The following is a 27704-nucleotide window of genomic DNA, read 5'->3' as shown; positions in this document are numbered from 1 at the left end:
ATGAGTTAATAATTTAAAATCAGTCTGGGTGTAATTGAGCAGGTTGTGCAAACTATGAATGTGAACACAGATCAAGAAACACTAGACAATAACCAAGACTAAACCCTATGCTAAGCTACACTGACTGCTAATGCTAAACACTGAAATTGCTACACTGGGAAAGAACAGACACTTACCCTTACACTAAGCTAACCGCTAATACTAACCACTACCCTAAACAATGAAAACAAAGGCACTAATCCCTACACTAAACTAAGTGTTAATGCAACACTGGTAGTACACAATGAGAACACTGAAACTAATCCCTGAAATAAGCTAAACTAATCATTAAACTAGGAACAAACATGAAATACAAGACCCTACACTAATGCTAACCCTTGAAGTTAAACCTAACTAAACCTAGGACTATGGAAAACCACAAGCCTATGCAGGAACACTAGGAAACCACAAGAGAGATAAATAACATAGAAACAAGGGGTGCACACTGAATAAACACAGGCCCATTAGAGGATTAGAACATACAGAGTCATTAATGTTAGACAAAGCGTAATATATACACAAACCAATCATTGGAAAAATGTGGAGCAGCTGGGCATGATGAACCAAAGAATGAATAAGAGTGAGTGAAGGGTGAAAACTAAAACTTAGGACTGGGACTGTTACAGACAGCAGCTTTTAGCCCAGCTGCTATAGGGTGCCCCAGACAGAATAAGGCTACCTATTATAATAATATAAAGTGATCATTTATGCTAAGCTTTTTCATTCTTTGTTACCTCCACTTTTCAAAGAAAGTATGTTTTATACAATAGTCAATGACTAAAATGTATTAAAAGACTTTTTATACATGATTTAAATGCTAGGTGTCTGTATCTGATCAAGTTGTACAGCAGTCTTTGGTATCTTTTTTTCCCATAGATTTATATGATCAAAAATGCAGGTGGACCTCAGAGAAATCCCAATGGAAAAATGAGTACCCTACTTTTTACTCTTAATACAGCACCAATAAATATTGAAATTAGCTGTTAAAATGCCTTGTTGTTGTGTTTTATCAAACACATGTATTGCATCTATACATGGAGCTCAAGAGCTATTGATGCCACAATCAGTGGAGTCTTTACTAGGCTTTTGCTAGAGCTTTTATTTATTGGCCATTTTTATTTGCATTGTATCTCTCTTGTATTTTTATAAAGCTAGTGTTCTTATGTATCCGCTCTGCTATGTACTGTCTATATCTTAATTTTTTTTTTTTTTTCAGTCAACACGCCTGGGGAGGGGGGTGTTCTATGTTCATATGTGTGTGTGTGTGTGGGGGGGGGGGGGGGGGACACATATGTTCATATGTGTTCATGATAACATGTATGGCAACATTTAAGTTTACAAAAACAATAAAACAATTGTTCACAAAAAACACATTTATTGCATCTAACATAAGGAAGCCAAGTTTTTTTTAGCCACCTTTTTATTTAGATAAAGGCTTTTCAAATAAAGGCTATATGTGATGTATACATGCACTTCTATATAAGCAGGCAAGGGTAAATAGAGTTTCCAAAAATAGGACTCTGCCTGGTGTTGTCTGGTGTTGTCATTTAATCCCATTCTGTACATGACTGTCATCCTTGAAAGCAAGGAATGCTAAATTATTGACAACATTAAAAAAGACATATCAGAAGAGAGGGTGTTATGTTTCTACATCAATAAATCCTACCTTACGTGTAATGTTCATGTAATATCAAGTTTAACTTGGTGCAGTTATAATACTCACAGACTCCAACTTCCTCATGCTGAAACATGCAAGTAATGTTTAGCACTATTACTGGATGATCTTTCTCCTGTTTCACTTGCACTCCTATTGCACTAAATCATGTATCAAACACATTTGGCAGTGCTAATTTGTCACACTAAGTTGTGCAACATTATGCAATGTGAGAGGCAGCCAGAATGCCGATGACATACATTAGTGTTATATCAGCACTGTTTAACTGTTAGTGGAATGAAGAATAAAAGCAGATGTTAAAGCACTTTAAATAAAATGTAAAATTGTACTTTACAGAAAACTAAAGAGGAGAGAATAGAGTTTCCAATCATTGCTGCTGGTTCTCATTTCTTTGACTGCATGGACAAGGACAAGAGCTTTACCCCATTGCTCACAGAGTTTAACCCAGTGCTCACTCTTCTGTAACTATTTACTTGTGTGTTTTTAATTCAGTGGTTCTTAATCTGTGATATTCACTGGATGACCTTGAACCTTTGCTCTATTAACTAAAATGAAAAGTATATTAAGACATATCATTTCAACATTATTTGTTTATTCATTTATTGTCTGTATTACCACTGCTTTATTCAGTTCAGGGTTGTGTTGGGTCTAATTCACTAGGTGAAAGGTAGGGCACACTTCGGACAGGTCGCCAGTCCATCACAGAGCACTCACTCACACACACACATATCTACGGCAATTTTAGTAGCTCCAAATAACCTGACTTTGGACACGCGGACACGTGTCTTGATGCATAACATGTCTTGATAAATAACAGAGAAATTTATGAAGATACATTTGTCATTCAATGAACCCTCTTCGTGTGTGTGTGTGTGTGTGTGTGTGTGTGTGTGTGTGACGACTCAGACATTGGATTCAGTATGGAATGTGTTCTTGGAAATGAGAAAGGAATCATAGGGAGTGGCAGGACCCTGCAATTTGTGTTAGCACATATGAAAATAGTATTTCCATTCATTCATTGCCTATATATATATAATATACGTATATAGGTATACACCTATCAGCCATAACATTAAAACCACCTTGTTTCTACACTCACTGCTTCACTTACCATATAGGAGCACTTCTAGGAGTTCTACAATTACTGACTGTAGTCCATCTGTTTCTCTGCATGCTTTGTTAGCTCCTTTCATGCTGTTCTTTAATGGTCAGGACTCTCCCAGGACCACTACTGAGTAGGTATTATTTGGGTGGTGAGCCATTCTCAGCACTGCAGTGACACTGACATGGTGGTGGTGTTCTAGTGTGTGTTGTGCTGGTATAAGTGGATCAGACACAGCAGCGCTGATGGACTGAGAATAGTCCACCAACCAAAAATATCCAGCCAACAGCACCCCGTAGGCAGCGCCCTGTGACCACTGATGAAGGTCTAGAAGATGACCAACCAAACAGCAGCAATAGATGAGCGATCGTTTTTGATTTTACATCTACAAGGTGGACCAACTAGGTAGGAGTGTCTAATAGAGTGGACAGTGAGTGGACACAGTATTTAAAAACTCCAGCAGCACTGCTGTGTCTGATCCACTCATGCCAGAACAACACACACTAACACACCACCACCATGTCATTGTCACTGCAGTGCTGAGAATGATCCACCACCCAAATAATACCTGCTCTGTGGTGGTCATGTGGGGGTCCTGACCATTAAAGAACAGGGTGAAAGCAGGCTAAAAAGTATGTAGAGAAATAGATGGACTACAGTCAATAATTGTAGAACTTCAAAGTGCTTCTATATGGTAAGTGGAGCTGATAAAATGGACAGAGAGTGTAGAAACAACGAGGTGGTTTTAATGTTATGGCTGATCAGTGTATTTACAATGTATGGACACCCTATTTTTCCAAACAAACCTAATTATTTTACGACACAGTTTTTATTTGTTCTTTAAATTAAACATATTGGAAAAAATACATACATTGTTGAGAATGTGCCAAGTTTGTTCCCCACAAAGGAATTATATTCTAATGCTTGCTTTTGCTTGCATGTGTGATTTCTCCACAAATGCACAGACACATGTCTGGGGTTAATTTGGACAATAACAGCACAAAAAAGAACATTCATTTGAGATATTGCAACAACAATTACCTTCATATTGTGCCTGTGGGCCAATATTATATGAAAGGAAACCTCTCTCAGTCTGGATTTAATTTTTATTTTGTCAAACCAGGGCACAAATGCTGTGTTTTCTGGTTTATTAAAGCCATTGTGTTCAGTGTGCTACTGGGATTGTGCAATAATGCTGCTTGGGGTTTACAAAAGCACTTTAGTGGTGCCGTAGGGTTTGGATCTGGTGTTATTTTTCATTTAGATTGAAAGATTGATTTAAACGTTTTCTTACATCATTGATTGTGAAGGTGTTTTCTTAAGATGAAATTGTGCCAAGCTGAAGATTCACTGAAGACCGACTGACGAAAAGCAAAAGATGGATGTTAGGTACAGCTAAAACTTGATGGCATTTAATAATTTGAAGACACTACTGGCAGAAACATGTTACTGCAAAATTTTGTTTTGACCAGTGCAGATTAATCTGAGCAACATATCAATAATATTCATGTATTAATATAATAAGGCTCAGGGCTAGAAAAAATACTTAACACAAGTACCTACCTTAAAAGGGAGAATGTATTTGCACTTACAAAGTGCTTTTCACCTTTACTTGACAGTAGAGCTAACTAAGTGTCATAAAACACTATATGGCCAAAATTATGTGGACACCTGACCATAAACTTGTTGGACATCCAATTCCAATACCATTGTGTTAATATGGAGAAAACAAAAACAACTTTTGATCTTTCCTGTGTCTTCCTGCAGTACAATAATAGCAGATCAGCTAATGCCTACACGATTTTTGCCCTGATTTGCTCTGCAATCGAAACTCGGCTCTCAATCGCCATGTGTGAACTGTTCAACGACTCTATCCAAGCGGCTTGCCGAGCGCTCTGCGACTGAAGATAAATATCTAGCTCGCTAGATATCTGGATATGAGTCGGCCGACTGGCAATGAGTGCGGTGTCGAACAGCCAATGAGAACGCAAGATACAGCTAACACTCAGGAATGGTACGTTTTAAACCTCACATTTACTACCAGTGCTAAATCTGGTTCCTTAATCTGTCAACAGACCTCAAACCTACAACAGAGGCACCTGGTAAAAACCCACTGTAAACATAAATGCTATAATGATGTTTCTGACCAACAGCTATGTCCGGGTGGCGGTGGGTTCGGAGTCATCTAAAAACAAAAGCCAAAAGTCCGAATATTGTGCAATAATTGTGAGGCATGAGGCAGAAGTTTTATGTGAACACTAGGATTTTAGCGACCTCTAACGGGCAGTATAGTCAAATACATTTGACTACATAACGCTTCATAAAATAATAAATGGCACTAAGATTACAACCTTACAAATTCATTTGGCTGCTTTTTATATGTGTTTCTCAGTACACTGTTACACTGTGTACCCCGTGTATCGATTAAAAGTGACCCCCTTCGGCACGTTCTTAACAATAACACTAACATAGCATTAAAATGATAGTGTTTGACGCACTGGTGTAAGTCTATCAGGTGCTGCCATGTTCCATTAGTTCCAGTGATTTGCAAAAAGGTGTTTAGATGAGTCATGGATACTGATCCTGTTAAAACTGGTTCGTTTTATGCATTGTTTGACAATCAAGATTGTATCAGCATAAGGATAAGCCACATAAACTGTGAATGCACCTAAAATGCAATATTTAGATCTGACTGTAGTGGGATGCATTGTAGCTCCATGTTAAATCAGTGTAGATTCATGCATCTCTCTTTAGGCTATTTAGCGTACATGCATGTGGTTACATCCTTATCAGAATACAATCCAGATACAAGGTTAAGTGTCAACCAAGGCTTAACGTTTGCATGTTTGTTTGTTTGTTTACTTGGATTTTAACGTTATGTTTTACACTCTTTGGTTACATTCATGACAGGAACGGTAGTCACTCATTACACAAGATACATCAGTACACAAGGTTATATCGAACACAGTCGTGGACAATTTAGTATTTCCAATTCACCTCACTTGCATGTCTTTGGACTGTTGGAGGAAACCAGAGCACCCAAAGGAAACCCACGCAGACACGGGGAGAACATGCAAACTCTACACAGAAAGGACCCGGACCGCCCCACCTGGGGATCGAACCCAGGACCTTCTTGCTGTGAGGCGACAGTGCTACTCACTTAGCCACCATGCCGCCCGTATGTTTGCATGTAATGTGACATGCATGCATAAACCAGCTGTTAAATAAGAATAAATCGTTTAAAATTACATTTCTTTTATTTCAAATACATCTACATGACTAAAACAATCAACAATAAAAAACACCACCTCTTTGAAGAAAGTATTTAATGGGTACTTTGCAAAACTCAAAAAATGTTAAGTACAGAGAAAAATTTTATACAGCAGTACAGATGTTTTCCATCTTTTTTCCAAAAAGATAATAATTCTGTACCAGATCAAAAGTGAAAATGAACCACCAACTTTACAGTGCTTTAAGGGTGGAGAGGTTTACACCAGGTTTTATTTGCACTTGGAATAGTAATACAATTCTGAGATCAGATTAATCTGCTACACATGAAACTGACAAATTCTAGATCAGAGATGAAACCAGTCCAGATCTTGACTGAAAGCACCTCTAACGAAACAACAATGCCAATTTTAACCAACGAACAGTCATACCATGTGTGAACAATAGCCCTGATCCAGACGTGCATTTTTTTTACTGACAAGGGTTGCTGAGAAAGCACATTACTGCAAAAAAAACCAACCAAAACTATTTAGTCCAATTGTGCCAGCTGTATAATCCACCCCCAAGCTGTAGAGTGGATCGGGCATGTGCTTTCATGCCTACTGCAGGTTGTGGATCATTTCCTCCTTGGCGATCAGATGTGTGGTTTTATTGACGAGTGACATAAGGGAGTTGAGTTTGTGAGACCAGTCATTGAGCAGGTCGTTGGGGTCTTTGGGCCTCTGGAAATTGATGATGCCGGCCAGACGGTCGACTTTAGCGTAGATGGTCTTGTTCACCACCAAACTGGACAGAAACTCCTCGGATTCCTTCAGAGAACATACGAACAGGAGCATTTATTAAGCAGCAGCACTCTGACATTCACTTTTGTCTATTTGACATTTACTTTTGTCTGCAGGGTCTGTGGTGGCTTAGTGGGTAAGATTCAGAACATTTTAAGCTAATGAGTGGAAGTGAGTTCAAAAACCTGCACTGCATTGCATCTGATGCATGTGGGACCTCCCCTGAGGTAAATTTCATGTTTTGTTTATTTTTTCAAATAAAAATAGGTACGCATCTTTACAGAGAACTAACCAATATCTGTTATACTGCACATTTTAGTCCACAAGTCCTATTTTAATCTGTCAATTTGACATATTACAAAATAAAACATTAAATCTTGACTGTGCTATAACACACAGTACATTGTATGGTTTTCAAATTTGTGTCTGTCTGTCCATTTTCACCCTGGTGAGGGTCACACTTCCACTGGGAAAATATTGCACCATATTAAAAGCCAATCATGTCTTTGTAGACACCCACCCAACAGATAGCATCTCTGAGATTCAAACCCTTCATAGCTTAATAGACTGCAGCACCACCCAGATGTCGTTTACAAGTTAACTTTTTACTTTGACTATAGTTATCAAGCAGTTGGACCAAAATATTACATGTTTGTTGGCACATTATAAACGAACTATCCTAACACAATTTGTCATATCATCCACCTTAACATAAACACAAAGCAAAATCTAATTCAGCCAGCTTGTCATCAACACAGAGGAACTTACATCAATGGAAAGGTCAAGAAGTCCAGCCATCCTCTTCATCGTGATTCTTGTATAATACTTGGCCATGATTCTTATATTCTACAAGGGCAGAAAAACAACAGGAAAACTAAGAATGCTGAGCACTTCAACAATTACGATTCACACTGGGAAGCTCAACTGCAAGCACCCATGTAACCAAGGGCTGGGTATCGCCACTAATTTCCTGGATCAATTTACACTACACCATCTATCACCAACTGGAATCACAGGCGAGCTTCTCTGGTCTCCCAAACTACGTTTTGTCACGAAAACAAACGTGAGAAGTGACGAGAGGTTTAATGACACCTCGTCCAAAATACACATCAACAAGTAGCGAGCGATCAAAGTTTGTGCTCTGATGTGCAGCGTAAAATCAAGGAGAAAAATAAATGAATTTGAGTGGATTTGGCAACACGAGCAGCAGGGATTGTTCTGTAGTAAGTTGGAGGTTAATAAATATTTAGTTTTTTAGAGAACGATCAGGTCAGAAATACTGTAAAACTTGTGTGTGCTGATGTATTCTGATAGAAACTATATTACGCCCCTGCCCCACCTGTTTACAACCTCGCCCCTGTGTTTCCCCTCGCTGTTTCACACATTGATTGAGAGCAGAGTTTTGATCGCCGAGCGAACACCGAGTTCCTCCCGAACTGGTAAATCTAGCACCGACCCGTCGCCGAGCGAAAATCAATGCAAAAATCGTGTAGTGTGAACTAGGCATTACTTGAGCTTCTGCCATGCTGAACTGATGTGCAGGTCAGATCTCGTTGCGCGAAAAAACAGTGACTGGTCACGCAAGATTAAAGGGGGTAACAGATTTCCGTGTACACAGTGAAAAGGGATTAATGTTCAAGGTCGATCTCGCGTTTATATGAATCGATATCAGATCATTCAAATAAAGATCGATTCGGATCGAAAAATCGATTTTATACACCCACCCCTAATGTAACCATACATGCAGACCGGCAGCAAAACGACTGATTGTCATTCATTTTGAACACTGGCGACATGAAACAGCAAATTTTATGCAAATAAGGAGCAAAATGATATGGCTTAATTACCAAAAAAAATTTAGCATTAAGCTGTGTGCCAATGATGCATTATTCAGGGATTAAATTTTCTTCCAGGATTTTTATTCTTAGCAGGAAGCAATCTGATTTGTGGTGAAATTGTAAAGTACACCGTCATGGCATTTACTTTTGTTTTGTTTGGCATCAGTTCCACCATTGCAACCAAATGCCCACAGGCAACGATGACATTGTCGGGGCAAACACAGGGCAATGAGAAATCAGTGATTTGGGAAACATAAGCCAAAAAGTTGCTGCTGGTTTCATCCTATAGAAACATCTGCACTACGCTCAACAGAATGCTTTAAGAAGTGAAAAGGCACTTTTTGGGAAAGTGCAAAGTGTTATCAAGAGCATTTCGCACTGGACTCACAAAGCTCATAATAACGTATGTACGATACCTTACCAAACATAAAAACATAGTTTGGGAACAAATTGCAGGATTTTCCAACATATCTAGTCTTTATCACAATGCAGCTCTGAAAGTTTGCAAAAAATAACTGGTCAGCTATGACAGTATTATGAAGTTGCATTGGTAACAGTCTGGATGTTTTATGAGTTGCTTTTTCTTGTATCTAAGCTCCAGACACCCAGTGTGAACAATGTAAAAACAGTGTAAGGTGTAAAAACCTTCATGATATACAGTATATCAGGTATAATTAACTGTCTTTAGTAATAACAGATGTGTCAGGGTGGATTTCTAAAGCTCCAAAAGAAACACACTGTCTAAGACTCACATGTTCTACCACTCTGTTTTTGAGGTCCTTCCACCGTTTCTCTCCGTCCTCGGTGTAGGTAAAGACGTCAGTGGCAGGGCTGTCAGGAGAACCCTCCCTCAGCTCCTTACTGTAATCCTCCACCAGAGAAGACCAGCGCATCAGCTCCATGGTAGTGAACTGCTTCAGGAAGTCCCTAAATGTAAAAAATAGAGAAGACTCTTCATTCATCTTTATAATGAACTGCAGAGAGATATAGCTGCAGTTACTTACCTCAGTTTCTGACTAGAAATGACTGAAATTTGTTTTATATGATGGGTTTCTAACACTCGGAACATACAATCCCATGCCACTAAATTAGGAACGGTTGGGTCTTTGTGTAATGATCCAATCAGCCAGTCATGCGAAAGCAGCACAGGAAAAGGTAGGAAGGTTCATTTGATGTGTTCATGTGTAACATTAGAGAAGGGGGAAACTGATCTATGTGGCTTTTAATGCAACATGGTTGTCAGTTGCCAGATAGGCTGGTTTGATTTTACCAGAACCTGCTGATTCAGGGCAACAACAGAAATGTTGAACACATGAATGCTGTTTCCTGCTGTTTTCCCCCAAACTGTAGCATCACCCAAAAATAGTGTGTAATAATTCCAGTGCTAGTGCTTTCATTTAACAGACCATTTGGAAGAGTGATGTGAGATTTGGGACACCACCAATTTCAATCTCGGTGACTGATTTAAGCACTGGCTTTACATGGCTCTTCTACATAGCTTATTTGGGTGGTATTATTAAATTTTATAATTCAGTCATATTACTTGTAAAGCCTCATAAGACTAATGTTCACACTGACTGTTGAGTGCTGTAACTTATTAATAAGACAGGTCAAGTGATTTAAGAGAAAACGCCCAAAATTTGACCAGGATGGAGAAAGCAGGCGTGATATTAGTATGGTAATTTGTGTCACTTTTAATTTTACATAGTGAATACAACTGATAAAATGACTAGGACTGTTATAGTATGAGAACTGTGATTCATACAGAATACATATGAGATAAAACAAATTCAATACCCCTATAATAAACTGATTACAATAAATTCAACAGTCCAACAGCTCTAGATATTACACATAAAGCATTAAAACATGCTTTTGTTATATCAGCTCTATACCGCCTCACTCACTTGTATTTAGGAATATCTTCCAATTTCTTGTCAGTGCTGATCCGATGCACCAGATCAGACTGTTCATTATCATAGGGAGACAAAACCACATACAGGACCACACTCTTCAAGGCCTGGAAAAAAACATCCAAAATAGGAATACAGCTTAAAATATGAGGATAAAACACAGTGGAAACCTAAACTAGAAAAATACACTTGCACATAATCATGACACATATGTAAGTAAATGACTTACTTTATTCTTTTCCCCTTTACTTTTGATCTAAATATATCAAATTTCCTACAGCCTTAACAACCTCCACCGCATGCTTAACACACTGTCAAGTGCTCAACCAGGGGCACTGTGAGACTTAAAACTGTTTTCGGAATGATGGGCTAGCACAACAGTACAACTGTTTGGCCACATGATATGAATTGATTACTGTTAAATGGATATAATAAATGAAGAAATAAAACAATCTCTACTGGATAAATGTTGTGATTAAATTGAATGAAAATTTTACATTTAATTGAAATTAAAGGCATGACTTTAAGCCTTTTCAAATTCATGACAAAACTCACCTGCTGCCATTTGGAGTTGTCCTCCTGGATGCAAGGCGTGTCATAAATAGCTCGGTAGTGTTTACATATAGAAAGGTACGAGCCTTCATGCTGATCCACTTGTATCATCAGATTGTAGTACATCAGCTTCAATTCCTAACAGCAACAATAAGAAAACAGTCCACAATAATGTAAAGTAAATACAGGATTTACATATAGTGCTGTAAAAATGTTGTTGCCCTATGAAAATCATTTTGAACAGCTTTATCATAGAGAACAACATTAAATTATATATAACACTAAACTTAGGCTGTACCTCACTGCCCTCCTCCTGGAAAAACTTGGTGTTGATCTTCTTGCTGATGATCTGAGTGCGGATGTAATCCTTCACAGCAATGCACAGCCTCATCTGCTCAAGGATGAACTCCACTTTCTCCTTTTTCTCCATGGAACCGTATGTTTCCACCTGGGGTAAAGTGAAACCATTGAAATGAAGTAGAAGTCCTATCAGGACACAATTACAAGCTGGTTTTCATCCTAACTAAAGATTGTAATGAGTGCTCAACCTGGAATTCCCAAATAATTAATTGTTTCCCTTTTTCTCCCAATCTAGTCATATCCAATTACCCAGTTGTATTTCCTCTACTGATACCCAAAACATGGCAATGGCTTCTTCCACCAGTCAGAGACGGGTTTACACAGTACAAAGAGTCACGCACTGCTCACAATTATTCACTATTATTATTATAATACTATAACTATGTATTATACACATCCAGACATGCTAACAGCTTTTTCCCCAGAGCTGTAACACTTTTTAACCAAAATTGTTCTTTTGGGCAAATATTGGTAAATACTGGTTAACTATATTATATGTTACATGTCATACATGTGTAATTATCTGTACTATTATGTGTATTGTGTGTACTACTATGTGGACTATTATGTGTATTATTGTTTGTATCACCAAAGCAAATTCCTCATATGTGTAACATACCTGGCGAAATAAAGTGATTCTGATTCTGACAGACACAATCAATCATATCCATGCATGTGCCCAGCTGTGTTAGCACAGCTGAGATTTGAATCTAAGGAGTGGTGGGCTGTAGCATTAGACCCCTTAACAGTTAATACTTATATATATCTGAATTAAGAATATATCTGCAGATAACACACTACAACACATCAGTACCATGTAGACAGAGACAGGAATAAAGCTAAAATTTTGTAGAATCTGCACCCTGAGCATCAAATGTGCATACTACAAAACAAATGTTATGCACTTTTGTCAGTAAATACATCCTCTGTCTATAGAGAATGGTTCAAGCTATTAAGAATTAGCTATAAACTATTGTTCAACTAATATAATAAGGAATGAGTTATGCCACATAATAAAATTGGGACTAGCATAAATAGATTTTAGATACTGGCTTGGTGTATATAATTTAATACAGCTATTTAAATAATCCCATCTTCATATGGACTGGCAGCCACCAGCTCTGTTCAGCAGCATTTTTTTAAACCCTTTTCAATCCTTTGTTATGTTTAAAGAGCATTAAACAAAACAAAAGTGAAATAAATGGAAAGAAAGAGTCAAACCTGCAGTTCTTGCAGAATGGATGCAGCCTCTTTGATGTCTCCATTCTGTTCTTTAATATTGGCCAGTGTCTTAGTGAGTCTGGCACGCTCAATCTCAACGTAGATCTACATACAACAACACAACAATCAGCTGCTGGGAAAAAAAACACCACCCAACCTCTTTTACAAGCAAACAAAACACATTCAGGCAGTTTTGGTGATCCAGTACTAACCTTTCCAGCAGTAACAGTTCGGAGAGTGTCAATAAGCCTCAGTTTAATGGTAAGGTCAGTGACAGTGTCCACATACTTATAACACTCCTGGACCATCTTGGCTACAGCCTGTATTGAAACACAAGATAGGAGATTTTCACAAAACATTCATGACAGAACTGAAATTCATGAAAATAATAATTACAATTACACAACTGCCATACAGTACATTATGTAAATGTACCTCAAATGTACTAATAAGAACTATATTTGGGATTTTGCACCAGAGAACCAGAATTTGTTAATAGTTTGGTCCAAGGCATAATCTTTTAAGTCCCTGTTTAATAAATTAGGGTAGTACAAATGTAAATAAATTAAAGGTGTTTTCTTCATTATTCTGAAGATTATTCAGACAAACCTGTTTGAGCTGACTTCTCCTCTTGGATAGCAGCATGATGTTTTCATTGAGAGAATCCCAGTCTTTAGCCTCGTAGCACATCTGCACAATGGCAACCAAGATTTTGGATGTGGACACCATGTCCGAAGCCTGGATATGACAAACAAGCGACCACAGCTCTTAATATCATATAGCTTTCCTAATAAGCTATTTAGCCATACACGACACAAGAAAATATTTGAAAGAACAGAATAGCAGGACTAACCGTTCTTGTTTGCTTTTCCAGAGAAAGAAGATTCTCCACAGCTTCCTGCAGTTTCCCTTCCTGGTTAAATAGACAATTTAGAGGTTTAAAGTTACAAATATGTCGTGTACACGTACTCACACTCTAGGCACTTAACTCTAGTTCACCTCACTTGCATGTCTGATGTGGGAGGAAACCGGAGCGTCCGGAGGAAACGCACGCAGAGACAGGGAGAACATGCAAACTCCGGACCCGAACCACTCCACCTGGGGATCGAACCCAGGACCTTCTTGATGTGAGGCAACAGTGCTAGCCATCATGCCGCCCCACCATGCTATATTAAGATATTAAGATACCAAGCCATTGTGCCACAGAGTCAGACATCAGACAAGAGTGTTGGGATCTTGTTTATATTGTATAATAACTAGCAGCAGCAATGTAAACAAACCCAGTTATGTATTTCTCCAAATTACGTTTACTCGTTCTTGATATTCTTGCTTTGTGTACATTGTTTCACCACATATTTACACCTAAGCATTAATAAAAAAATAATTAAATACTGATGTTTTATTTATTATCAAATTTGATGTCAAAGGCGATTGTACGGAACACCGTGACAACATTTTGGGTGACACACTTCTACTAAATATTTTCATTGTAGATCCAGTGGAAAATAATATATAACAATAAACACATAAACACATTTTAATGCTGAGTTATAACGCTTGTAATATGTGTAAGATACATAAATGTTGACATTCAGTGAAATGCAGGTTTAATAGTGTTTAATGTGTAAAGTGAAACAGCTTTCACTGAGCGAGCAGGCTTAGTTAGCCAAGTTAGCATCATTAGCTTCGACTGACTGGCACAATAACAGAAGTAGAATCATGTAGAATTGTTTAATCTAACAAACATCTGAAACATAACTGATTTAAAAAGTCACTCAGTTAATACTGATACAGTATATTTATATATAAGTGTGTTAAAAGTTAGCATGGTGATATAATGTGCAGTGCAGAATGACTCAGCCGCTCGGTTCAGTTCTATAGTAACTCACTTTAGCCAGTTTCTCACACTCCGGGAGCCGCTGATCTACAGCTGAACTGTAGTCGACCTCCATCTTCACTATTTTTCCATCTGATCGCTCTGCTCTGTCCTCAGACATGTTTAATTATTATATTTAATTAAAGAATTAACACACTGATTCTGCTAAACGGATACTGAGCTATACCGACAGTCCTTCTGTTAGCAGCAATCTGAAACCACCAGCAATAATACTGTCCGCGGAAAAAACCTTTCAAAGTAAAAGCTTTGGAAACGCTCATTTGCCCTGTAAAACGTAGAATGTGTAGCAATAATAATAATAATAATAATAATAATAATAATAATAATAATAATAATAATAATAATAATAGCTTTTACCCCACCGCAGTACGAACCCTAAATACCTCTATATAAGGTGATTTTACTAATTCAATTCACTAAACACATGGGACTGTGCAATTTCAGGGGCAAATGTTTACAAAGGGCAATTCCACCAGCTTCTACTGACAGAAGGTCTATTTGTGTGTTATTGTTGTTGATGTTATTGTAAATTTTGTAGATTTTGTGAATGCAAATTTTTGGTAATCTTTGTAAATTCTAGTCTTTTAAATTCATTGTTTATAACACTAGAGAGTATTGCACCTTAATTTCGTTATACCTGGTATAATGACAATAAAGATATTCTGATAATAACAATAATAACAACAACAATGATAACAATAATGATAATAATAATAATAAATAATAATAACAATAATAATAATAACATTAAATGATGATAATAATAATTAAATACTACTACTAAAATAATAATAATAATAATAATAACAATAACAAGAATAATAATAATCATCTTAAAGTGACATGGATTAACATTGATGAATGTTCAAAAAAAGCACTTCATCAGACGATCACAATTTTTTGGCCATATAGAATAAATGTAAAAATACAAGTAAAAATGCAAGTGAATTGTTTATATATTTGTTTATCTGTCTGTCTGTCTGTCTGTCTGTCTGTCTGTCTGTCTGTTGATAAGGGTCCTGAAGGTGATTATGATTTGGATCTTGTTTGGGGATTTCCTCCCATCTTTCCAAAACATACAATAGGGGAATTGGCTGCTTTAAATTACCCCTGAGTGAGTAAATGAGTGAACGTGTGATGCCCAGTGATGGGACTGGCACCTTTGTGGATGGTGTAACTGGCTGGATGCTGGAGCTAGACATTGATGGATGTCCAAAAGAAGCACATCATCAGATGTTCACAATGTTTTGGCCATATAGAACGAATGTAAATGCAATGTAAAAATAAATGTAAAAATGCAAATGATTTGTTTATATATTTGCTTATCTATCTATCTGTTTATCTATCTGTCTGTCTATCTGTCTGTCTATCTGTCTGTCTATTGATAAGGGTCCTGAGGGTCATAATTCGGAACTTGTCTGGGGGTTTCCTTCAATTATCCCAAAGCATACAAAGGGTGGATTGGCTGCTTTAAATTACCCCTAACTAATTGAGTAAACTGAGTAATTGAGTAAATGAGTGAACGTGTGATGCCCAGTGATGGGACTGGCACCCTTGTGGATAGTGTAACTGGCTGGATGCTGGAGGCTGGCCATGGCCACCATAAATGAATCTTCGGCCACCCCTCCGCCCCCCCCCCCCCCCCCCCTTTTTTTTTGCGGAAGAAAAGAAGTAGTACTCCACCAAAATAGTGCAGTAATACACTCGACATAACCACCAACACAATTACAGAAGTAGTACTACTTAGTGCTACTAGTACTACTATTACTATTTAGTAGTATTTGTGGCGAGCTACGAGTAAAGGCGCCAGCTGGCTCTGCGCGTTCCAGTGTTGCCAGATTGGGCGGTTATCCGCCTAATTGGGCGGATTTTGTTGGAAAACAATTTAATAGCAATTAAATAACACTTCTATTTAAAAGAATATATTCCGTTTTAAGAAGCTCCAGCATTGTAGAAGGCTATTAAAAGTAAAGTCTATTTTCAATGCTGATTTGGCTTAATAGTGTTGGTCAGTCTGTATCATATTGTTGAAAGAAAATTAAAATTTGTTTTCCATGCATTCACGCTGGCATGTTCTGGGGTTCAAATGAGTCTCATCATTACACACAAGTTGGCAGCCAAATGATCAAGTATTGCAAAGGAATATTTTTAAAATTCTTCCTCATAATGTTAAGGTTATAGGCTATATTTTGGTTTTTCACTTGTCAGAGAAAATGAAGAGAAAAAAAAGCTTATTATTCTTAATTCTACATGGCACTTACTGCCTGTATAGGTAAATGAGTGAGTGACCACATAAAAAAGGTATCAGTTTCTGTGCCACCCCTGTGTGAGCAATGGTCTCAGTCTGGCCACCCCTATGGAAATTGTCTGGCTCCGCCACTGGCTGGAGCTAAACCAACTGTGACTCTGACCAGGATAAAGCAGTTAATGAATTAATGACTAAACAAACGAACGAACAAATAAATGAATGAATGAATAAATGAATAAATGAATTTATGAATGATGAATAACTCAAGACTGTTATTTTGGAACTAAAATGCCTACCGCTTCCAATAAAACAATCGTAACCGGAAGTTGGGGTTTCGAGCACCATCTAGCTGTGAGGAGTTGAAGTGGTGATTTTGAATTTTTTGACAGGCTGGCTGACAGGCGGAATCTGTGTTTATATTTCTGCATTTAAACCTCTTATATTCGCTCTATATTTATTAAAACGATGCTTAATTAATGAATATAGACAGTTAAGAAGACAATTGGAAGTATTTGAGTGTTTTAGTTTGAAAGAAGGGCTGAAAGATAAACGCTGTAGCTGAATCCAACTTCCTCGAGCGCTGGCCGCTGAGTGAATGAGGAAGTAGCTGGGCTTGGTTAGCATTAGCTTGGTGGATGTAAATAAACATTTAGGATGATGGAGGGTGTGTCCGACTGAGCGGAATTCTCATTTATAAAGCGGGTTTTAGGGGTGAACATGGGGGAGGCAGCGAAAGCTGAGCGCCGGGAGCAGTTAAAGCGCTGGAGCGGCTCCTCCACAGACAAACAGCCCTCCGCTCCGCGCACTCACCGCCGGGCAGGAGAGCAGCAGCAGCAGCAGCAGCACGGGCAGGATGGAGACGGTGTTCCGCAGACAGAGCCGCACAAACAGGACCGGATACCAATCAAACCCAGGTAAGTCATTTATACACTGATTTATCTGTTCATTAAAATAGCCACACCTTTCCTGGGTTGCTCAATACCTTCATTCTTTACTCATCACCATGGGAGGTCAGCACGTCCACCACTGCAGCAGGTCCAGAACAAGATCAGATTTATAGAGATCTGTGACTGTATATACATTACAAGGGCCTTATAAGGAGTAGGATCAGATTTATAGAGATCTATGACTGTATATACATTACAAGGGCCTTATTAGGAGTAGGATCAGATTTATAGAGATCTGTGACTGTATATACATTACAAGGGCCTTATAAGGAGTAGGATCAGATTTATAGAGATCTATGACTGTATATACATTACAAGGGCCTTATAAGGAGTAGGATCAGATTTATAGAGATCTATGACTGTATATACATTACAAGGGCCTTATTAGGAGTAGGATCAGATTTATAGAGATCTATGACTGTATCTACATTACAAGGGCCTTATAATGAGTAGGATCAGATTTATAGAGATCTATGACTGTATATACATTACAAGGGCCTTATTAGGAGTAGGATCAGATTTATAGAGATCTATGACTGTATATACATTACAAGGGCCTTATTAGGAGTAGGATCAGATTTATAGAGATCTATGACTGTATCTACATTACAAGGGCCTTATAAGGAGTAGGATCAGATTTATAGAGATCTATGACTGTATATACATTACAAGGGCCTTATAATGAGTAGGATCAGATTTATAGAGATCTATGACTGTATATACATTACAAGGGCCTTATTAGGAGTAGGATCAGATTTATAGAGATCTATGACTGTATCTACATTACAAGGGCCTTATAAGGAGTAGGATCAGATTTATAGAGATCTATGACTGTATATACTTTACAAGGGCCTTATAAGGAGTAGGATCAGATTTATAGAAATCTGTGACTGTATATACTTTACAAGGGCCTTATAAGGAGTAGGATCAGATTTATAGAAATCTGTGACTGTATATACATTACAAGGGCCTTATAATGAGTAGGATCAGATTTATAGAGATCTATGACTGTATATACATTACAAGGGCCTTATAATGAGTAGGATCAGATTTATAGAGATCTATGACTGTATATACATTACAAGGGCCTTATAAGGAGTAGGATCAGATTTATAGAGATCTGTGACTGTATATACATTACAAGGGCCTTATTAGGAGTAGGATCAGATTTATAGAGATCTATGACTGTATATACATTACAAGGGCCTTATAATGAGTAGGATCAGATTTATAGAGATCTATGACTGTATATACATTACAAGGGCCTTATAATGAGTAGGATCAGATTTATAGAGATCTATGACTGTATATACATTACAAGGGCCTTATTAGGAGTAGGATCAGATTTATAGAGATCTATGACTGTATCTACATTACAAGGGCCTTATAAGGAGTAGGATCAGATTTATAGAGATCTATGACTGTATATACTTTACAAGGGCCTTATAATGAGTAGGATCAGATTTATAGAGATCTGTGACTGTATATACATTACAAGGGCCTTATTAGGAGTAGGATCAGATTTATAGAGATCTATGACTGTATATACATTACAAGGGCCTTATAATGAGTAGGATCAGATTTATAGAGATCTATGACTGTATATACATTACAAGGGCCTTATAAGGAGTAGGATCAGATTTATAGAAATCTGTGACTGTATATACATTACAAGGGCCTTATAATGAGTAGGATCAGATTTATAGAGATATGTGACTGTATATACATTACAAGGGCCTTATAATGAGTAGGATCAGATTTATAGAGATATGTGACTGTATATACTTTACAAGGGCCTTATAATGAGTAGGATCAGATTTATAGAGATCTATGACTGTATATACATTACAAGGGCCTTATAATGAGTAGGATCAGATTTATAGAGATCTATGACTGTATATACATTACAAGGGCCTTATAAGGAGTAGGATCAGATTTATAGAAATCTGTGACTGTATATACATTACAAGGGCCTTATAATGAGTAGGATCAGATTTATAGAGATATGTGACTGTATATACTTTACAAGGGCCTTATAATGAGTAGGATCAGATTTATAGAGATCTATGGCTGTATTTACATTACAAGGGCCTTATAAGGAGTAGGATCAGATTTATAGAGATATGTGGCTGTATATACTTTACAAGGGCCTTATAATGAGTAGGATCAGATTTATAGAGATCTATGACTGTATATACATTACAAGGGCCTTATAAGGAGTAGGATCAGATTTATAGAAATCTGTGACTGTATATACATTACAAGGGCCTTATAAGGAGTAGGATCAGATTTATAGAGATATGTGACTGTATATACTTTACAAGGGCCTTATAATGAGTAGGATCAGATTTATAGAGATCTATGACTGTATATACATTACAAGGGCCTTATTAGGAGTAGGATCAGATTTATAGAGATCTATGACTGTATATACATTACAAGGGCCTTATAAGGAGTAGGATCAGATTTATAGAGATCTATGACTGTATATACATTACAAAGGCCTTATAATGAGTAGGATCAGATTTAAAGAGATCTATGGCTGTATATACATTACAAAGGCCTTATAAGGAGTAGGATCAGATTTATAGAGATCTATGACTGTATATACATTACAAGGGCCTTATAAGGAGTAGGATCAGATTTATAGAAATCTGTGACTGTATATACATTACAAGGGCCTTATAATGAGTAGGATCAGATTTATAGAGATATGTGACTGTATATACTTTACAAGGGCCTTATAATGAGTAGGATCAGATTTATAGAGATCTATGACTGTATATACATTACAAGGGCCTTATAAGGAGTAGGATCAGATTTATAGAGATCTATGACTGTATATACATTACAAGGGCCTTATAAGGAGTAGGATCAGATTTATAGAAATCTGTGACTGTATATACATTACAAGGGCCTTATAATGAGTAGGATCAGATTTATAGAGATATGTGACTGTATATACTTTACAAGGGCCTTATAATGAGTAGGATCAGATTTATAGAGATCTATGGCTGTATTTACATTACAAGGGCCTTATAAGGAGTAGGATCAGATTTATAGAGATATGTGGCTGTATATACTTTACAAGGGCCTTATAATGAGTAGGATCAGATTTATAGAGATCTATGACTGTATATACATTACAAGGGCCTTATAAGGAGTAGGATCAGATTTATAGAAATCTGTGACTGTATATACATTACAAGGGCCTTATAAGGAGTAGGATCAGATTTATAGAGATATGTGACTGTATATACATTACAAGGGCCTTATAATGAGTAGGATCAGATTTATAGAGATATGTGACTGTATATACTTTACAAGGGCCTTATAATGAGTAGGATCAGATTTATAGAGATCTATGACTGTATATACATTACAAGGGCCTTATTAGGAGTAGGATCAGATTTATAGAGATATGTGACTGTATATACTTTACAAGGGCCTTATAATGAGTAGGATCAGATTTATAGAGATCTATGACTGTATATACATTACAAGGGCCTTATTAGGAGTAGGATCAGATTTATAGAGATCTATGACTGTATATACATTACAAGGGCCTTATAAGGAGTAGGATCAGATTTATAGAAATCTGTGACTGTATATACATTACAAGGGCCTTATAATGAGTAGGATCAGATTTATAGAGATATGTGACTGTATATACTTTACAAGGGCCTTATAATGAGTAGGATCAGATTTATAGAGATCTATGGCTGTATATACATTACAAGGGCCTTATAAGGTGTAGGATCAGATTTATAGAGATATGTGGCTGTATATACATTACAAGGGCCTTATAATGAGTAGGATCAGATTTATAGAGATATGTGGCTGTATATACTTTACAAGGGCCTTATAATGAGTAGGATCAGATTTATAGAGATCTATGACTGTATATACATTACAAGGGCCTTATAAGGAGTAGGATCAGATTTATAGAAATCTGTGACTGTATATACATTACAAGGGCCTTATAATGAGTAGGATCAGATTTATAGAGATATGTGACTGTATATACTTTACAAGGGCCTTATAATGAGTAGGATCAGATTTATAGAGATCTATGACTGTATATACATTACAAGGGCCTTATAAGGAGTAGGATCAGATTTATAGAGATATGTGGCTGTATATACATTACAAGGGCCTTATAAGGAGTAGGATCAGATTTATAGAGATCTATGACTGTATATACATTACAAGGGCCTTATAAGGAGTAGGATCAGATTTATAGAGATCTATGACTGTATATACATTACAAAGGCCTTATAATGAGTAGGATCAGATTTAAAGAGATCTATGGCTGTATATACATTACAAAGGCCTTATAAGGAGTAGGATCAGATTTATAGAGATCTATGACTGTATATACATTACAAAGGCCTTATTAGGAGTAGGATCAGATTTATAGAGATATGTGACTGTATATACATTACAAGGGCCTTATAAGGAGTAGAATCAGATTTATAGAGATCTATGACTGTATATACATTACAAAGGCCTTATAAGGAGTAGGATCAGATTTATAGAGATATGTGACTGTATATACATTACAAGGGCCTTATAAGGAGTAGGATCAGATTTATAGAGATCTATGACTGTATATACATTACAAAGGCCTTATTAGGAGTAGGATCAGATTTATAGAGATATGTGACTGTATATACATTACAAGGGCCTTATAAGGAGTAGGATCAGATTTATAGAGATATGTGACTGTATATACATTACAAGGGCCTTATAAGGAGTAGGATCAGATTTATAGAGATCTTTGACTGTATATACATTACAAAGGCCTTATTAGGAGTAGGATCAGATTTATAGAGATCTATGACTGTATATACTTTACAAGGGCCTTATAAGGAGTAGGATCAGATTTATAGAGATCTATGACTGTATATACATTACAAAGGCCTTATTAGGAGTAGGATCAGATTTATAGAGATCTATGGCTGTATATACATTACAAAGGCCTTATTAGGAGAAGGATCAGATTTATAGAAATCTGTGACTGTATATACATTACAAAGGCCTTATTAGGAGAAGGATCAGATTTATAGAGATCTATGGCTGTATATACTTTACAAGGGCCTTATAAGGAGTAGGATCAGATTTATAGAGATCTATGACTGTATATACATTACAAGGGCCTTATTAGGAGTAGGATCAGATTTATAGAGATCTATGGCTGTATTTACATTGCAAGGGCCTTATAAGGAGTAGGATCAGATTTATAGAGATCTATGACTGCATTTACATTACAAGGGCCTCATAAGGAGTAGGATCAGATTTATAGAGATCTATGACTGTATATACATTACAAGGGCCTTATATGGAGTAGGATCAGATTTATAGAGATCTATGACTGTATATACATTACAAGGGCCTTATTAGGAGAAGGATCAGATTTATAGAGATCTATGACTGTATATACATTACAAGGGCCTTATTAGGAGTAGGATCAGATTTATAGAGATCTATGACTGTATATACATTACAAGGGCCTTATTAGGAGTAGGATCAGATTTATAGAGATCTATGACTGTATATACATTACAAGGGCCTTATTAGGAGTATGGTCAGATTTATAGAGATCTATGGCTGTATATACATTACAAGGGCCTCATAAGGAGTAGGATCAGATTTATAGAGATCTATGACTGTATATACATTACAAGGGCCTTATAAGGAGTAGGATCAGATTTATAGAGATCTATGGCTGTATATACATTACAAGGGCCTTATAAGGAGTAGGATCAGATTTATAGAGATCTATGGCTGTATATACATTACAAGGGCCTCATAAGGAGTAGGATCAGATTTATAGAGATCTATGACTGTATATACATTACAAGGGCCTTATTAGGAGTATGGTCAGATTTATAGAGATCTATGGCTGTATATACATTACAAGGGCCTCATAAGGAGTAGGATCAGATTTATAGAGATCTATGACTGTGTATACATTACAAGGGCCTTATTAGGAGTAGGATCAGATTTATAGAGATCTATGACTGTATATACATTACAAGGGCCTCATAAGGAGTAGGATCAGATTTATAGAGATCTATGGCTGTATATACATTACAAGGGCCTTATTAGGAGTAGGATCAGATTTATAGAGATCTATGGCTGTATATACAGTGTATCACAAAAGTGAGTACACCCCTCACATTTCTGCAGATATTTAAGTATATCTTTTCATGGGACAACACTGACAAAATGACACTTTGACACAATGAAAAGTAGTCTGTGTGCAGCTTATATAACAGTGTAAATTTATTCTTCCCTCAAAATAACTCAATATACAGCCATTAATGTCTAAACCACCGGCAACAAAAGTGAGTACACCCCTAAGAGACTACACCCCTAAATGTCCAAATTGAGCACTGCTTGTCAGTTTCCCTCCAAAATGTCATGTGATTTGTTAGTGTTTTTAGGTCTCAGGTGTGCATAGGGAGCAGGTGTGTTCAATTTAGTAGTACAACTCTCACACTCTCTCATACTGGTCACTGAAAGTTCCAACATGGCACCTCATGGCAAAGAACTCTCTGAGGATCTTAAAAGACGAATTGTTGCGCTACATGAAGATGGCCAAGGCTACAAGAAGATTGCCAACACCCTGAAACTGAGCTGCAGCACAGTGGCCAAGATCATCCAGCATTTTAAAAGAGCAGGGTCCACTCAGAACAGACCTCGCGTTGGTCGTCCAAAGAAGCTGAGTGCACGTGCTCAGCGTCACATCCAACTGCTGTCTTTGAAAGATAGGCGGAGGAGTGCTGTCAGCATTGCTGCAGTGATTGAAAAGGTGGGGGGTCAGCCTGTCAGTGCTCAGACCATACGCCGCACACTACATCAAATTGGTCTGCATGGCTGTCACCCCAGAAGGAAGCCTCTTCTGAAGTCTCTACACAAGAAAGCCCGCAAACAGTTTGCTGAAGACATGTCAACAAAGGACATGGATTACTGGAACCATGTCCTATGGTCTGATGAGACCAAGATTAATTTGTTTGGTTCAGATGGTCTCAAGCATGTGTGGCGGCAATCAGGTGAGGAGTACAAAGATAAGTGTGTCATGCCTACAGTCAAGCATGGTGGTGGGAATGCCATGGTCTGGGGCTGCATGGGTGCAGCAGGTGTTGGGGAGTTACATTTCATTGAGGGACACATGAACTCCAATATGTACTGTGAAATACTGAAGCAGAGCATGATCCCCTCCCTCCGGAAACTGGGTCGCAGGGCAGTGTTCCAGCATGATAATGACCCCAAACACACCTCTAAGACGACCACTGCTTTATTGAAGAGGCTGAGGGTAAAGGTGATGGACTGGCCAAGCATGTCTCCAGACCTAAACCCAATAGAACATCTTTGGGGCATCCTCAAGCGGAAGGTGGAGGAGCGCAAAGTCTCGAATATCCGCCAGCTCCGTGATGTCGTCATGGAGGAGTGGAAAAGCATTCCAGTGGCAACCTGTGAAGCTCTGGTAAACTCCATGCCCAGGAGAGTTAAGGCAGTTCTGGGAAATAATGGTGGCCACACAAAATATTGACACTTCAGGAACTTTCACTAAGGGGTGTACTCACTTTTGTTGCCGGTGGTTTAGACATTAATGGCTGTATATTGAGTTATTTTGAGGGAAGAATAAATTTACACTGTTATATAAGCTGCACACAGACTACTTTTCATTGTGTCGAAGTGTCATTTTGTCAGTGTTGTCCCATGAAAAGATATACTTAAATATCTGCAGAAATGTGAGGGGTGTACTCACTTTTGTGATACACTGTACATTACAAGGGCCTTATTAGGAGTAGGATCAGATTTATAGAGATCTATTGCTGTATATACATTACAAGGGCCTTATTAGGAGTAGGATCAGATTTATAGAGATCTATTGCTGTATATACATTACAAGGGCCTTATTAGGAGTATGGTCAGATTTATAGAGATCTATGGCTATATATACATTACAAGGGCCTCATAAGGAGTAGGATCAGATTTATAGAGATCTATGGCTGTATATACATTACAAGGGCCTTATTAGGAGTAGGATCAGATTTATAGAGATCTATTGCTGTATATACATTACAAGGGCCTTATTAGGAGTATGGTCAGATTTATAGAGATCTATGGCTGTATATACATTACAAGGGCCTCATAAGGAGTAGGATCAGATTTATAGAGATCTATGACTGCATATACATTACAAGGGTCTCATAAGGAGTAGGATCAGATTTATAGAGATCTATGACTGCATATACATTACAAGGGCCTTATAAGGAGTAGGATCAGATTTATAGAGATCTATGACTGCATATACATTACAAGGGCCTTATAAGGAGTAGGATCAGATTTATAGAGATCTATGACTGCATATACATTACAAGGGCCTTATAAGGAGTAGGATCAGATTTATAGAGATCTATGACTGTATATACATTACAAGGGCCTTATAAGGAGTAGGATCAGATTTATAGAGATCTATGACTGCATATACATTACAAGGGCCTTATAAGGAGTAGGATCAGATTTATAGAGATCTATGACTGCATATACATTACAAGGGCCTTATAAGGAGTAGGATCAGATTTATAGAGATCTATGACTGCATATACATTACAAGGGCCTTATAAGGAGTAGGATCAGCCTTTGTTCTCAGAACAGTTTTTCTTTTTCTGAATGCTTTAGTAAATAGTTTGTGGTGAGATGTTGCACCGTTTTTCAAACAATAAACTGTTCAGTAGAGTTCTGCAGGTCTGAAGATGTTTAAATCTGATTAACTTAATCCGGGTTTTTGCTGATCCACTCTTTATTAGTTTTAGGAGTAAATATGAGGGGTGACACAGCAACTACGGCCTAGAGACCATGGTTTGGTGAGCGATGGTTAGCTCACCAGGGTTTGGTCACTATCTATGAGGAGTTTTTATGCACTTGCTATGTCTACGTGGCTTTCTTTTGTGTACTACTACGGTTTTCCAGAGCCCTTAAAATGTGCAAAAGGTTTTCCTGACTGTTCTTAATGGATACTAGGTGTAAGTTAGTAAGTATGTGGTGCCCTGTCCAGGGTGTATTTCGCACTTTCAAGGTGGTGCCAAACTCTCAAACTACCAAGTGAACAAGCAGTACATGAAAATGAATTAATACTGTATGAAGGCTAATATTTTTCATCATGCGAAATAAATATTCAACCTTATATTTCCTCCTAATGTTTGTTTGTTTTTTTATTAGGATTTTAACGTCATGTTTTACACTTTTGGCTACATTCATGACAGGGACGGTAGTTACTCATTACACAAGGTTTATCAGTTCACAAGGTTATATCGAACACAGTCATGGACAATTTTGTGTCTCCAGTTAACCTCACTTGCATGTCTTTGGACTGTGGGAGGAAACCAGAGCACCCGGAGGAAACACACACAGACACAGGGAGAACATGCAAACTCCACACAGAAAGGACCCGGACCGCCACACCTGGGGATCGAACCCAGGACCTTCTTGCTGTGAGGCGACAGTGCTACCCATGCTGCCCTTCTTCCTAATGCTTTTAAAAGTTGGGTGCATTGTGCTTGCTTCGTCCACAAGCTGTTAATGGTAATCAACCTAATAAACTGGTCTGTGCAGCTGTGCTTGTAATTTTAATAGAAGCTAATTACAACTGTAATTGTAGTTTTTCATGTGCTGATTTTTTTTATCATTTCGTCCAGCAACAATCTGATTAATTCTCAATGGCATGAATTTAAATGTACTGCATAGTTCAAATTAACATCACACTGCACTATGGAGCATGTATAATATCACTGAGAAGGCCCAGAAGACTTTAACTGAGTGTTAATACTGATGGTTGGAGCTTTAGTTACAAAAACTGCATAACTGGTTAGTTTTATTGCTTGCATGGT

General features: G+C 37.5%; 2 protein-coding genes across 2 annotated transcripts in view; one reads left to right on the top strand and one right to left on the bottom strand.

The window, feature by feature from the left end:
- Positions 1–6125: 6125 nt before the first annotated feature.
- On the bottom strand, positions 6126–14783 carry psmd12 (proteasome 26S subunit, non-ATPase 12). The gene is made up of 11 exons (XM_062996939.1): positions 14600–14783; positions 13564–13623; positions 13320–13448; positions 12923–13030; positions 12711–12815; positions 11428–11577; positions 11133–11267; positions 10572–10684; positions 9417–9591; positions 7595–7672; positions 6126–6853 (listed from the first exon to the last, which is right to left on the bottom strand). Exons 1-11 carry the CDS (start codon positions 14705–14707, stop codon positions 6644–6646), a joined length of 1371 nt encoding a protein of 456 aa, XP_062853009.1. The 5' UTR covers positions 14708–14783; the 3' UTR covers positions 6126–6643.
- Positions 14784–17328: 2545 nt separating this feature from the next.
- Positions 17329–27704, top strand: part of ppp1r12c (protein phosphatase 1, regulatory subunit 12C) — a 37940-nt gene continuing 27564 nt past the window's right edge. The window contains exon 1 of the mRNA XM_062997817.1: positions 17329–17769. Within this exon, the coding sequence (XP_062853887.1) occupies positions 17573–17769 (197 nt within the window). The 5' untranslated portion in view covers positions 17329–17572. The remainder of the gene's footprint in view (positions 17770–27704) is intronic.

Source organism: Trichomycterus rosablanca, chromosome 6 (genome assembly GCF_030014385.1).
Source record: "Trichomycterus rosablanca isolate fTriRos1 chromosome 6, fTriRos1.hap1, whole genome shotgun sequence".
Classification (NCBI taxonomy): domain Eukaryota; kingdom Metazoa; phylum Chordata; class Actinopteri; order Siluriformes; family Trichomycteridae; genus Trichomycterus; species Trichomycterus rosablanca.
Note: the sequence above shows the minus strand (reverse complement) of the source record. Positions and strands in the feature narration are given on the sequence as shown.

Excerpts from the sequence above, each read along its gene's own strand:
- psmd12 (XM_062996939.1), bottom strand. The coding sequence starts at position 14,707 with ATGTCTGAGGACAGAGCAGAGCGATCAGATGGAAAAATAGTGAAGATG. Across the intron at positions 10,685-11,132 it reads ACAACTCCAAATGGCAGCAG|GCCTTGAAGAGTGTGGTCCT; the intron begins GTGAGTTTTGTC and ends GTTTTTTTCCAG. Across the intron at positions 9,592-10,571 it reads GAAGATATTCCTAAATACAA|GGACTTCCTGAAGCAGTTCA; the intron begins GTGAGTGAGGCG and ends TTTTACATTTAG.